This window comes from Neoarius graeffei, chromosome 17, assembly GCF_027579695.1.
Source record: "Neoarius graeffei isolate fNeoGra1 chromosome 17, fNeoGra1.pri, whole genome shotgun sequence".
Taxonomy (NCBI): domain Eukaryota; kingdom Metazoa; phylum Chordata; class Actinopteri; order Siluriformes; family Ariidae; genus Neoarius; species Neoarius graeffei.
In genome coordinates this window covers 9,485,569-9,498,988 of record NC_083585.1, presented here as the reverse complement: position 1 = coordinate 9,498,988, position 13,420 = coordinate 9,485,569, and the positions used below count along the sequence as shown (strand labels likewise).

General features: G+C 40.8%; 1 protein-coding gene across 1 annotated transcript in view; it reads left to right on the top strand.

Moving 5' to 3' along the window:
* p2rx8 (purinergic receptor P2X, ligand-gated ion channel, 8) overlaps positions 1–13,420 on the top strand; it is a 62,728-nt gene that overhangs the window by 24,045 nt on the left and 25,263 nt on the right. The window contains 3 exon segments of the mRNA XM_060898013.1: positions 3,210–3,346; positions 3,455–3,725; positions 4,047–4,132. Of these exon segments, the coding sequence (XP_060753996.1) occupies positions 3,210–3,346; positions 3,455–3,725; positions 4,047–4,132 (494 nt within the window).

Here is a 13,420-nt window from a genome sequence, read left to right as displayed (position 1 = left end):
CACTGCCACTCGTATTCATGGACATACTCTTGATCTGGTTTTATCATATGGACTTTCTGTTCACAATGCAAAAATTGAAAATGTGACCACCTCTGACCATATGCCTATTGTGTTTGACGTCACCCTCTCAAAGTCTCTGCTTAGCGCTAAATCCCCAGGCCACCATTCTCGATTTATGAATTCTCATACTGCTAGTGTGTTTTCTGAATGTTTTCAACGTAATGCTGTCTCAACTGCCATTTCTACTGCTGGCACTCTTCTTTCAAGCTCTCATGATTTACTATGCCTCTTCAACTCCTCTTGTCTGGCGATACTAGACTCTGTAGCCCCCCCCCCAAATATAAACGCCCCAAACTAAAATCAACAGTGGCTGGATGAATCCATCTGCTCTCTCAGGCAGGCCTGTCGGAAAGCGGAGCAGAGATGGAAAAAGGATCGTTTTACTGTCTCTCTGGATATTTTTAAATATTCCTTAGAAAATTATCAAACGGCAGCTAAAAAGGCAAGAGCCAAATATTTTTCTGATCTCATTAGTAAACATTCTCATAGACCTAAAATCCTTTTTAGCACCATTAACTCAGTGATAAACCCACTGATTTTCTAAGGATGTTGAAGCATCTACAGACATCTGTGAGAATTTTCTTAACTTTTTTAACAATAAAATTGAAAAGATCAGATCTCAGTTCTCCTCCTCTCCACTCCATACTCTTCTGGACCGGCCAGGTGCCACAGCTGTTTTTAACCAATTCCAACAGGTTTCCTTCTCTGAGCTAAAGGATATAGTAATGCATATGAAACCTACATCCTCACCCCAGGATGTTGTTCCTTCTTATATCATACTTTTTTTTTTTTTTATTGAAGGATTTAAACAATACAGGTAATATCAGAAAATATTTTTCCTCCAGGTTTTTTTTTTAAAACAACAGACAAAACACGAACACAACCCTCACCCACCCTCCCCATTCACCTTTTGCAGCAAATATAGTAATAGAAGCAAAAATAAATACAACATATATACAAATACAAAAAAAACCATTAAATAAAAAAGTAAAACAATGTACAGTATACATTACTGTGTACAGCTCCATCTCCCAAATGTAGATATATTTTTTTTTCACAGTCGTGTGTCAATATTCATTTTAAGCATGGGTCCATATATGTCCATAACTAACTAGGTGGTATAATGACAGTCATTGCCATCCCATGAGGCATTCATATATACATAGTATATCTACACATGCATACATACATACATATGTACTCATTAAAGATACTTTTGATATAGTTGGCCCTAGCATCCAAGTTATCATTAATTCATGCCTAACCACCGGCACTGTCCCAGCATGTTTTAAGCATGCAGTTGTCCAGCCCATGCTTAAGAAACATAATCTTGATGCCAGGTGTCCAAAAAATTACTGTCCCATATCAAAGCTATCTTCTATCTCAAAAGTGCTACAAAAAGTTGTTCTGTCACAGCTGTTACCTTTCCTAAGTTCAAATGAGTTACTGGAACCCTTTCAGTCAGGTTTCAGACCTCTCCATAGCACTGAAACTGCTCTGTGAAAGGTGACAAATGATCTCTTACTCACTTTAGACTCTGGTGAAAATGCTATTCTGATTTTATTGGACCTTAGTGCAGCTTTTGACACAGTCAACCACAACATCCTACTGTCCCGCCTTGAACATTGGGTGGGCATTACTGGTACAGCGTTAGACTGGTTCATCTCTTACATCACCCAGAGGACTTTTTCCGTTTCTTTAGAAAATTTATTTTCCTCCTCTGCCCCTGTCTTCTATGGGGTCCCTCAGGGGTCCATACTGGAGCCAATTTTGTTCTGCCTGTATATGCTACCTCTAGGCAACATCATTAGGAAGCATAACATCTCTTTCCACCTTTATGCTGATGACTCCCAGCTGTATCTCCCTTTAAAAACTAATGCTTCCATCCAACCTCTCATTAACCGCCTCCATGACATTAAGTCTTGGATGTCAAATAATTTTCAACTAAACAGCGATAAAACTGAAGTTATCATTTTTGGCCCTCATAAATCTCTAAACCACTTCTCTAATAGCTTAGATGATCTCTCCCCATATGTCAAGTCCCACGCCAGGAACTTGGGTGTCATCCTTTTTTTTTTTTTTTTAAACAATGTGACAGTGTCACTCTAGGATGCGTTACTTTGGTACGGTCTAATGTTTACTGTTTTTAAACATTTCTGTAATATTTCAAATGTTTTATATGTTAAGTGTGTCCTTTTGTTTTAAATGTTTTGTATGAGTGGAGATCACTTGGCTGCACACCAAATCTACCTTTGGGTACAAATAAAGTTATCTAATCTAATCCTTGACCCTGAGCTCCGCCTTGATAATCAGCTCTGTCGTCAAAAACAATTACTATCAGTTAAGAATCATTGCCAAACTCAAATCCTTTCTGTCCTATCATGATTTGGAGAAAGTCTTTCATGCCTTCATCACATCATGCTTCGACTACTGCAATTCCTTATACCTTGGCCTCCCTCAGTCTTTTCTATCACGTCTTCAATTAGTCCAAAATACAGCTGCAAGACTGACGGGCACTAGGAAGCGGGAGCATATTACTCCAACTCTTGCCTCCTTGCATTGGCTCCCCATTCAATTCAGGGTAAAATTTAAGGTTTTACTGCTTGTTTTTAAGGCTTTACATGGCCAGGCTCCATCCTATATTAGTAGCCTCATCCACACACAATCCACATCCAGATCCCTTAGATCTGCAAATAAAGACTTATTAATTGTGCCCAGAACACGCATGAAAACGAAAGGTAACGGGGCTTTCTCTGTTGCCGCTCCATGTCTATGGAACCAATTACCTTCTAACGTTAAAAGTGCCTCTTCCATTTTAATTTTCAAATCCTGACTTAAAACTTACCTTTATACTCTGGTTTTTCCTTCATCTTAACCCCCTTTTCCTGCTTTATTTCTCAAAATTCCTGTGTACTTATATTTGTGGTTTTGTTTATAATTGTGTGTTATCCTTTTTTGTGATTATTCCTTGTTTTATTAACTCTGTACAGCACTTTGGTCAGTTTAAAACTGTTTTTAAATGTGCTTTATAAATAAATATTACTTTACTTACTAGATATCTGGACATCTGACTATCTGTGTGTAAATTAGGTCAGCTTTTTTTTTTTTTTGAACACATTGCATACGTGTTCAACATTCTCCTTATGTAGGGAGGAGCAATAGGAATCCTAATAGAGTGGTGTTGTGACCTGGATAAAGGCTACTCAGCATGCCACCCGAGCTACAGTTTCACTCGACTAGATGTGAGTGCTACAGCTAAGGCAATCTCATCAGGGTATAACTTCAGGTAATTATTTTTTATTTTTTTTAATGCTATACTACAAAACCTGACCCTAACATAACCAGAATCATCCTAGAACAGATTCACCTCCTGTTAACAAATGTCTCTTTTTAGATATGCACGTTATTTCAAAAATGCTGATGGTGAGACCCACAGGACACTTTTTAAGGTGTATGGGATTCGCTTTGACATCTTGGTCCATGGCAAGGTATGCAGCAGAAAGTCTTACCGCACCTACCCTATATTCATGCCAGTCTCGGGTATTTGTTCTTAAAGCTGTTCAGTTTCTTTTCACTTAACACATTTGGTCTTTTTTCAGGCTGGAAAGTTCAACATAATTCCTACAATCATAAACATAGGCTCGGGTCTTGCGTTAATGGGTGCTGTGAGTATTCAGATCTACAATGTCCCAGAAGTTGTTTAGCATGTTCTTTGTAGTAATAAAACACTTATTGCTGAGATGTCATTTTATCCATAGATTTTCAAGATTTCTTGTATTAGTATTTGAATTGTTGTGATTTTTAAAGGACGCTCCAAACTCGTAGGCATTCGTATAAAGTTTCCAAGTGCTTAAGTATAACTGGAAAGCTTAGCAGTAAAGGTTCTGTGCTCGAGCTACTGTTTAAATCCCACACTACTCTCAGCTGCTCAGCATTGTGTTTTGCCTGGTTAATGTCATGTAAGATTTCTTGTTTTTCTCCTGCAGGGGGCGTTTTTCTGTGACATGGTCCTTCTGTACATGATGAAGAAAAGCACTCTGTACAGGGAGAGGAAATTTGAAACTGATCATAAGTATGCCACACAAACACCAGCCCCAAAGTCATTCTGCTTCAATGTACATTTATAGTAATTACAGGAGGTCTTCTCAAACTTGCCGCCAGCGAACCCTTTGTGAAATAAATTCCATTTAGCTGCTCAATACAGATTTATTTTATTAACATAAATCAGCTATTTGAATATTATGCACGTTATTTAAATGTGTTATTAATATTTTGGATAATTCTTGAGTCATGGAGCCTCTTATTCCTGAACCTTCCACAGACACGTTAGGGCCAAGCTGATATTAATCATGGGTCAACATTTTGAGTCATTTGGATTTAATGCCTTCTTTTCGAGTGTCCATTGAAACTAATAAACTGTTAAGAACTCAAATATAATAACTTTTAATGCTAGCAGGCTTGTAGTATTCGAGTCCGACTCGTGCCCTAATTTTAAGGACTCGTCTCAAACTTGAGCACTGACGACTTGAACTTGGACTCGGACTTGTGCATTAACTGCATTCGGACTCATAAATCTGAGTCCTCGTCTCCAATTTTTTTATTTATTTTTTTGTAACATGCCATAATTTTGTGTAAGATATTTCTATCTACATTAATTTTTGTACTAATTTCATGTAAGTGTGTCACACCTGCGCGCCTTGGCTCATGCATCAGATAGACTCTTGAGCATGCTCCGGACAGCGCGCATGCCAGGCAGACTCTCTCGCACGCACTGTAAACGACTCGTACCTGCACAGGATTAAGGCGCAATCAGTGTGCCTGTATAAAAACTGAAAACACTCTTACTTTGTGAAGTATTGAGTTGTGTTGCTGACACATTACAGAGTTTTATTTCCTTGTTTGGTTTCCTGATCCCTGATTTCCTGTTTCTCATCTTTGATTCTGCCGAGTCTATGATGGCCTGTTTGTGCCTCGCTCGACCTATTGCCTGTTTCACCGTTTTACGATTTTGCCTGCTATTCTGGATTGTTTACCGTCTTCACTTGTATTAATAAACACACCTTCTGCACTTACATCCATCTCCCAACCATCTCTGACAGAATACTTCACAGTCCCTAATAGAGAAGCACATTCACCTGTTCATACGCCATGTTCAGGAACAAACTAATGTTAATGGCGCTGAAACAGACACCGTCAAATGGTGCGGTTGGAGTCTTGTTCTTGGACTTGACTCGGCTCAATAGTGGACTCGACTCTCTCTCTCTCTCTCTCTCTCTCTCTCTATATATATATATATATATATATATATATATATATATATATATACACACACAGAGCTCTGGCCACCCGGTTGAAGAGATACACCAAGGAGGGAAAGGCCAGGAGAATAAACAAGCTGTTCTCCACTGAACCAGCCAAGGTGTACTCAGGGGCAGGGGAACAACAACCGGTCAGACCCAGCAAGAGCTGAGGTAGAAAAATACTGGAAAGACATATGGGAAAGAAAGGCATCACACAACACCAATGCCCAATGGTTAGTGGACCTAAGAGCTGACCACAGCAACCTCCCAGAACCAGTAACCATCTCAATGGCAGACGTCCAAGAAAGAGTGTCAAAGATGAAGAGCTGTACAGCACCAGGCCCCGATATGATCCATACGTACTGGCTATATATTATATATATATATAATCAGCTGGATAGTACAGTGGTAATGCTCACTGACTACGACGCAGGAGATCGGGTTTCGAATCCCGGTCGGGGCAAAACATCATCCAGTAAGGGTCCTTAGGCAAAACCCCTTATGATATATCAGCCTACCTCAGGAATGAGTGAAAACATAATTGATAGAGTCATACCGGCTCAGACGTCGCCCGGGTCAACAAGGTCTGCGTCAGTTGCTAGGGAACCAGGGCAAACTGATGAGAAATGGGCTACTGGAACAAGACATCGATGGATGAGGACAGAAAATACGGATTTGCTGGAATGCTACTATACAAGCAATCCCAGAGAGAGGGGATACATGCAGAGAATGTGGGACCATTGGATACTTCGAAACCCACAATCAAGGCTAACAAAGAAACCGCTATTAGCCCAGTGTTCCAACATCCATATCACAACTAGAGATTAATGAAATACAACAACGATGCTACGGCAAGGGGGAGCCAGGAAGACAGGTCAGCGGGGAGATGTCATCATCCCCACAACCAGAGATTGGGTACCAAGCCCCAACAGCTAACAGCCTCAACACAAGAGCTGCTGACCTGAGAAGGAAGATCGTGACCCAACTGGAAACCTGGAGCCCCCGACGAATACCGAAGCTGAGTTGCCAAGTACCTTCAGAAGATCTACTAGTAGATGTGAATGCTGCTCTGAAGACAATCTCCACAAGAACCATCACTGAGACCAACAAGCTGATACACAGTACAGCAACAGTAATCATGGAGATGCTTGGACACAAGGTGGGCTCGGGACATAACAAACAGTATCCACCATGGAAGAGACGATTAGAGGCCAAGATAAAGGCAGCAAGGAGAGAAGTTAGCCAGCTAACTGAACTACAGAAAGGGAACATGGTGAATAAAGGGGCGCCCAGGAAGTACAACTCACTCTCCATACCAGAGGCACTCGAAACTGCCAAACAGCGACTAACAGCTCTGGCCACCCGGTTGAGGAGATACACCAAGGAAGGAGAGGCCAGGAGAATAAACAAGCTGTTCTCCACTGAACCAGCCAAGGTGGTACTCTCAATGGCAGGGGAACAACAACCGGTCAGACCCACCAAGAGCTGAGGTGGAAAAATACTGGAAAGACATATGGGAAAGAAAGGCATCACACAACACCGATGCCCAATGGTTAGTGGACCTAAGAGCTGACCACAGCAACCTCCCAGAACAAGAACCAGTAACCATCTCAATGGCAGACGTCCAAGAAAGAGTGTCAAAGATGAAGAGCTGGACAGCACCAGGCCCCGATATGATCCATACGTACTGGCTGAAGAAGCTAACTGCACTCCATGAACACCTAGCAGCACAGATGAACCAGCTGCTGAGGGATGGGACCCACCCAGAATGGCTAACCCAAGGCAGGACAGTTCTAATCATGAAGGACCCCCAGAAGGGACCCATCCCATCCAACTACCGGCCAATTACCTGTCTCTGCACAACATGGAAGGCCCTGTCAGGCATCATTGCGGCAAAAATGAGTAAGCATGTGGCTCAATACATGAGTGAGGCACAGAAAGGACCCGAGCTTGAGGATGACATGGATACCACCCCCCCGCCGGGGGTGAGAAGGAGATTTTTTTATAGGTTTAGTGACTCGACTACAACGCTGAATGCTAGTGCATTGTGATTTCCATTACCGTAACAAACTGATCCCTGGGTGCCTTACTTTGAGAACCACTGCAGTATAGCCTATTCTATACAAAGAACATAGTGCATGTTATTTGGTGGGTGTGTGTGTGTGTGAATAAATTATACCACTAAAATAGCTTGACATAACCTTTAAAAAAAAAAAAGTTATGCCACTTTGGATGTTGAAAAATCAGGCTAATTTTGGTCAATACATTTTTTGGCTACATTAAAAACAAAAGGAAAATGATCAGAGAAAGTGTTACCATTTTCCTAGAAAGGTACCCTTCTAAATGTGAATATAGATATTTAGGCACTACCTAAAAGTGGAGCTCAAGATAAGTGTATGAGCAAAATATTTGCAAGGGCACAAAATTAACCTGAATATAACAGATACTATAGCATATGAACCATCGAATTGTTGTGCCATGTATTTCACATCAGTAAATTGCTGTATTGTGACAATAAAAAACTTAAGAACAAAAAAACTCTACTGGAAAACATCCTCCTCAACCGAATGCAAACTGAGCTCCGAGGGTTAGAGCTGTAGTCTTGATATTTCAGACTTGATGTCTGAAGACAGTTGTCTTGTTACTGCTGTCAACTGTCCAACAAGCTTTATTAGTGGACTAATAAAACTGTTTTAACTAGTTTTATATGAAACTGTCATGAATATTTACCATAAAATGTGACCGTAAATAATCCCTTGTTATTTTTGAAAAAGCAAATTTAAAAATAAGCAATGGATAAAAACCCATCTATCTTGTGTAAATAAAGATACAAATTTTGTTGTCTGGTGGTTAAGTGTTCATGAGATGTCATCTTGCATTTACGATTGGGTTTCCTGTAGTGGTACACGGATGTCATACAAAAGTCATCAAAAATGAGGTTGATGCCTTACCATAGTCTCTTCAGTATGATGCTTTGCTCTGTGCACTTCGCCCGCGGGGAAATCCTCTATAACTTCTAAATCTTTTAACGTAGCTCAAGAAAATAAAAAGGTACCAGGCGATTTAAAGTCCATGAACACGATGCCAACTAATTTATTAATTCTCTCTGGCATCCTGCATCTCAAAAGATGATGGAGTAGCACACACTTGGGTGTCAATTTCAAATGTAACACCTGCTACAGTGGCTGTGAAGGCCCACTCTTGAGTGGCAGTGTCTCCCACAAGAGCTGCACAGACATGATGAAGGGGTTGGAACAGGGGCACTGCTAGAAATTTTGGGCCCCATAAAAGAATATAATCCCCCCCCCCAAAAAAAACAAAAACAAAACAAAACCAAAAAACCCCCAAAACTGATCCTTAGTTTATCCAGAGGAAATGTTATTAGTGTAATTTTCTAACAAAAACACACATGAATTCAAGTCTGAGTTTGTCAAAATGACCTGAACAACACTACTGAATTGATCACAGAAGACACAGCCCTTGTTTATACCCTGATATTACTTTTCACCATCAGGTGTCAGTATTTAGTTAGAGACCTACCCAGACTGGAGCTATTAGATAAGTATAAACTTGGTGTAGACTGGCCTTGCTGTCACAAACACTTTCAAATTCATCCTTATGTCTCCTTCATGGACTGACTCATTATATACAATTAAATTTCGAGGTTGATGAATAACCATTTAATTGACAGAAAAAGATTACATGGTGCACTGCAAGAAATCCACTGAGGTTTGTTTTATTTATTTATTGGCTGTGCCAAGTTAATAGAAAAACACCGTAAATACAGCAATCAGCAATGCAGTGAGGAAAAACTCAACATTCATCAACTTATTAAATAAAGACAAGGTTCTTGTGATAAGGTTCTTATGCTGGAATGCAGTGTTTTCCTTTCTCCAAACATAACGCTTCTCATTTAAACCAAAAAGTTCTATTTTGGTCTCATCCATCCACAAAACATTTTTCCAATAGCCTTCTGGCTTGTCCACGTGATCTTTAGCAAACTGCAGATGAGCAGCAATGTTCTTTTTGGAGAGCAGTGGCTTTCTCCTTGCAACCCTGCCATGCACACCATTGTTGTTCAGTGTTCTCCTGATGGTGGACTCATGAACATTAACATTAGCCAATGTGAGAGAGGCCTTCAGTTGCTTAGAAGTTACCCAGGGGTCCTTTGTGACCTCGCCGACTACTACACGCCTTGCTCTTGGAGTGATCTTTGTTGGCAGACCACTCCTGGGGAGGGTAACAATGGTCTTGAATTTCCTCCATTTGTACACAATCTGACTGTGGATTGGTGGAGTCTAAACTCTTTACAGATGGTTTTGTAACCTTTTCCAGCCTGATGAGCATCAACAACACTTTCTGAGGTCCTCAGAAATCTCCTTTGTTTGTGCCATGATACACTTCCACAAACGTGTTGTGAAGCTCAGACTTTGATAGATCCCTGTTCTTTAAATAAAACAGGGTGCCCACTCACACCTGATTGTCATCCCATTGATTGAAAACACCTGACTCTAATTTCACCTTAAAATTAACTGCTAATCCTAGAGGTTCACATACTTTTGCCACTGACAGATAATATTGGATCATTTTCGTCAATAAATAAGTGACCAAGTATAGTATTTTTGTCTCATTTGTTTAACTGGGTTCTCTTTATCTACTTTTAGGACTTGTGTGCAAATCTGATGTTGTTTTAGGTCATCTTTATGCAGAAATATAGAAAATTCTAAAGGGTTCACAAACTTTCAAGCACCACTGTATCCTGAGCTATGATGTTTGTTTTCTTCAAGCTGATGGCCCAAACTCCTTGCAGGTATGAGACAGTCAGTCAATAAGAGACTGTAGCTGGGCCTTGATGTTGGAAGCTAAAGCAGTGTCATCTGAAAAAAGCAGCTCACGAATAAGAACCTCGGTGATCTTGGTCTTGGCCTGCAGCCTGGCAATGTTTAAGAACTTATCAGCTCTTGTGTGCAGATATATGCCATCTGGACAGTCGCTGAATGCATAACAAAAGAGTACCAAGAAGAAAATCCCAAAAATGATGGTGCCAGTATACAACCTTGCTTGACACCACTGCTCACAGGAAAAGCTTAAGATGTTACACCATTGAAGCAGACTGTACTATGCATGTCCTTGTGAAAGGAGGAGATAATGCTCAGCAGCTTGGGGGGACAGCATATGCAGCACGCTGAACAGCACACTTCTGCTAACAAGGTCAAAGGCTTTTGTCAGATCAATGAACGCAACATATACTGGCTTCTGTTGCTCTCTGCACTTTTCCTGTAGCTGTGAGATCATCATGTTTACTGTAGATCGACCAGCTCTGAAGCCGCATTGGGACTCTGGGTAGACACGGGAAGCGAGTGACTGCAAACGAGCCAGGACAACTCAAGCAAAGGCCTTGCCCACAATGCTGAGAAGGGTGATGCCACAATAGTTGTTGCAGTCACTCTGATCACCCTTGTTCTTATACAGAGCGATAATGTTGGCATCTTGCATATCCTGTGGGATGTAGCCTTTCTCTCAGCATAGACAGAGCAGGTCATGCAGGTGTGGTTACAGGACTTACTTCCCACTTTTCAAGACTTCAGCTGGGATGCCATCCTTACCCAGAGCTTTCCCACAGACAAGGCAATCAACGGCTCTGCTAAGCTCCTGCACTTCTGGCAGCACATCTAGCTCCTCCAGGGCTGGCTGATCTGGAATAGCATCTAGAACAGTGGCTGTAACCACGTTCTGGGTTGCATACAATTCCAGGTAGTGCTCAACCTAGCACTCCATCTGCTTGCTGTGGTCAGTGATGACTACTCCTGCCTTGGTTTTCAGTGGGGCTGTCTTAGAGACTGTGGGACCTGTGGCCTTCTTGATGCCCACGTACATCCCTCTTACATTTCCAGTTTCATCAGCAGTCTGGATGGTGTTTGACAAGTTAATCTGGTGGTAGTTTACACAACAGTGGGCAGTCTGCTAGGCGCTTCCCCTTGCTGCCCTGAGAGCTTCTTTATTGCTGAAAGTTGGGTTTGTCTTATAGGCGAGGAGTGCTTTTCTTTTGGCTTCAGTCACTGGTTTCATTTCCTCCCAGTTTGCTTCATACCAGTCAGCGTTCTCCACTGGCTGATCTGTAGATAGCTTGATGAAGGTGGGACCACCTTGATTCCACACTGTGATCACCAGAGTGGCTAGCAGTCAAATCTGTTCATAGATGGTCAGCAAACTATTGTGAGCTGTCAACACTGAATGCACAACAGGTGTTGATGCATGGTTTGGTCCTTCTTTGAGTGATACAGTTGTCTGGGAGTGTACTTCACCTTACTAGCTATGAGAGAGTGGTCTGTGTCACAGTCAGCACTGTGGTAACTGCAAGTGTGGAGCACACTTTTGAGATCTGCATGTCTGGCGATGACTGACTAGGTCTAGCTGGTGCCAGTGCTTTGAGCATGGGTGTCTCTAGGACACTTTGTGGAATTCCTTGGATGGTAAGAATGTGTTGGTGATACGCAGATCATAAAAGCAACATAGTTTGAGCAGCCTCTGACCATTCTCTTTCATGTTGCCCAAACCATGATGGCCTCAGCAGGAGGATCATGCTTCGCTGTCTTTCCCAACTTTGGCATTGAAGTCATCCAATAGGTACAGGCCTTCCGATCTGGATTTTGGAAACAGCAGCATTCAGCACCTCATAAAATTTGGTCTTTATCTGCTGGTGAGGAGCAATGTGTTGCGGCGTAGGCACTAAGGCAAGGCAAGTTTATTTATATAGCACATTTCATACACAATGGCAGTTCAATGTGCTTTACAGAAGTAAAAACAAAAACAGTATACAATGGAGAAATAAAATTACATAAAATAATTTTATTTTTATTCTAAAACAATTAATTAAAATAATTAAAAGAAAATAATAAGAATTAAACAATAGTAGAAATAAAATAATAAAATAAAGTAGAAATAGGAGGAGGAGGAACAAAAAAAAAGGAAACCAGCAGAATAGAATAAAAAATAAAATAGAATAGAGGTAACTTTAAAACATGCAGAGAAAGTAAAAATTATTTTTTTAAAAAGGCAATATTAATTATTTAACAGAAAGCATCTGAAAACAGCTTGGTCTTTAACCTAGATTTAAAACTGCCAACAGCAGGAGCATTTTTAATGTCCTCTGGCAGTTGGTTCCATAGCTGTACTGCATAGTAGCTAAAAGCTGCTTCACCATACTTTTGTTTTAACAACTGGTTTTAATAGTAAATTTTTCTGTTTTGATTTGGTAGATCTGATTGGGTTAGGCCGCTGCAACATATCAGAGAGGTAATTGGGCCCTGTACCATTTAGAGATTTGTACACCAGCAGCAATACTTTAAAGTCAATTCTGTAGCTTACTGGAAGCCAGTGAAGGGACCTTAGAATTGGAGTAATGTGCTCTGTTCTTTTAGTTCGTGTGAGAACCCTAGCCGCTGCATTTTGAACCAGCTGAAGTCGTTTGATGGTCTTTTTTGGCAGGCCTGTGAAAAGGCCATTGCAGTAATCAACCCTACTAGAGATGAAGGCATGTATTAGTTTTTCCAGATCATTTTTTGACATAAGTCCTCTTAGTTTGGAAATGTTTTTTAGGTGATAAAATGACGATTTAGTGATTGCTTTCATGTGACTGTCAAAGTTTAGCTCGCCATCAATGAGAACACCAAGATTTTTAACCATTTCTTTAGTTTTCATCCCTTTTGTGTCAAGAATAGTGGTAATCTTGAGTCTTTCGTCTTTTTTTCCAAATAGAATTACTTCTGTTTTATCTGTGTTCAGCTGAAGAAAATTTTGTGACATCCAGCTATTGATTTGATCGATACACTGGTAGAGACATTCAAGGGGGGCATAATCATTAGGTGATAGAGCGAAATAAATTTGGGTGTCCTCTGCATAGCAGTGATACAAAATTGAATTTTTATTGATAATTTGCCCAAGTGGGAGCATATAAAGGTTGAAAAGTAATGGTCCAAGAATCGACCCCTGGGGGACACCACAGGTCAAGGACATTGACGTTGAGGAACAATTTCCCAGGGTAACAGAGAAGCTTCTAT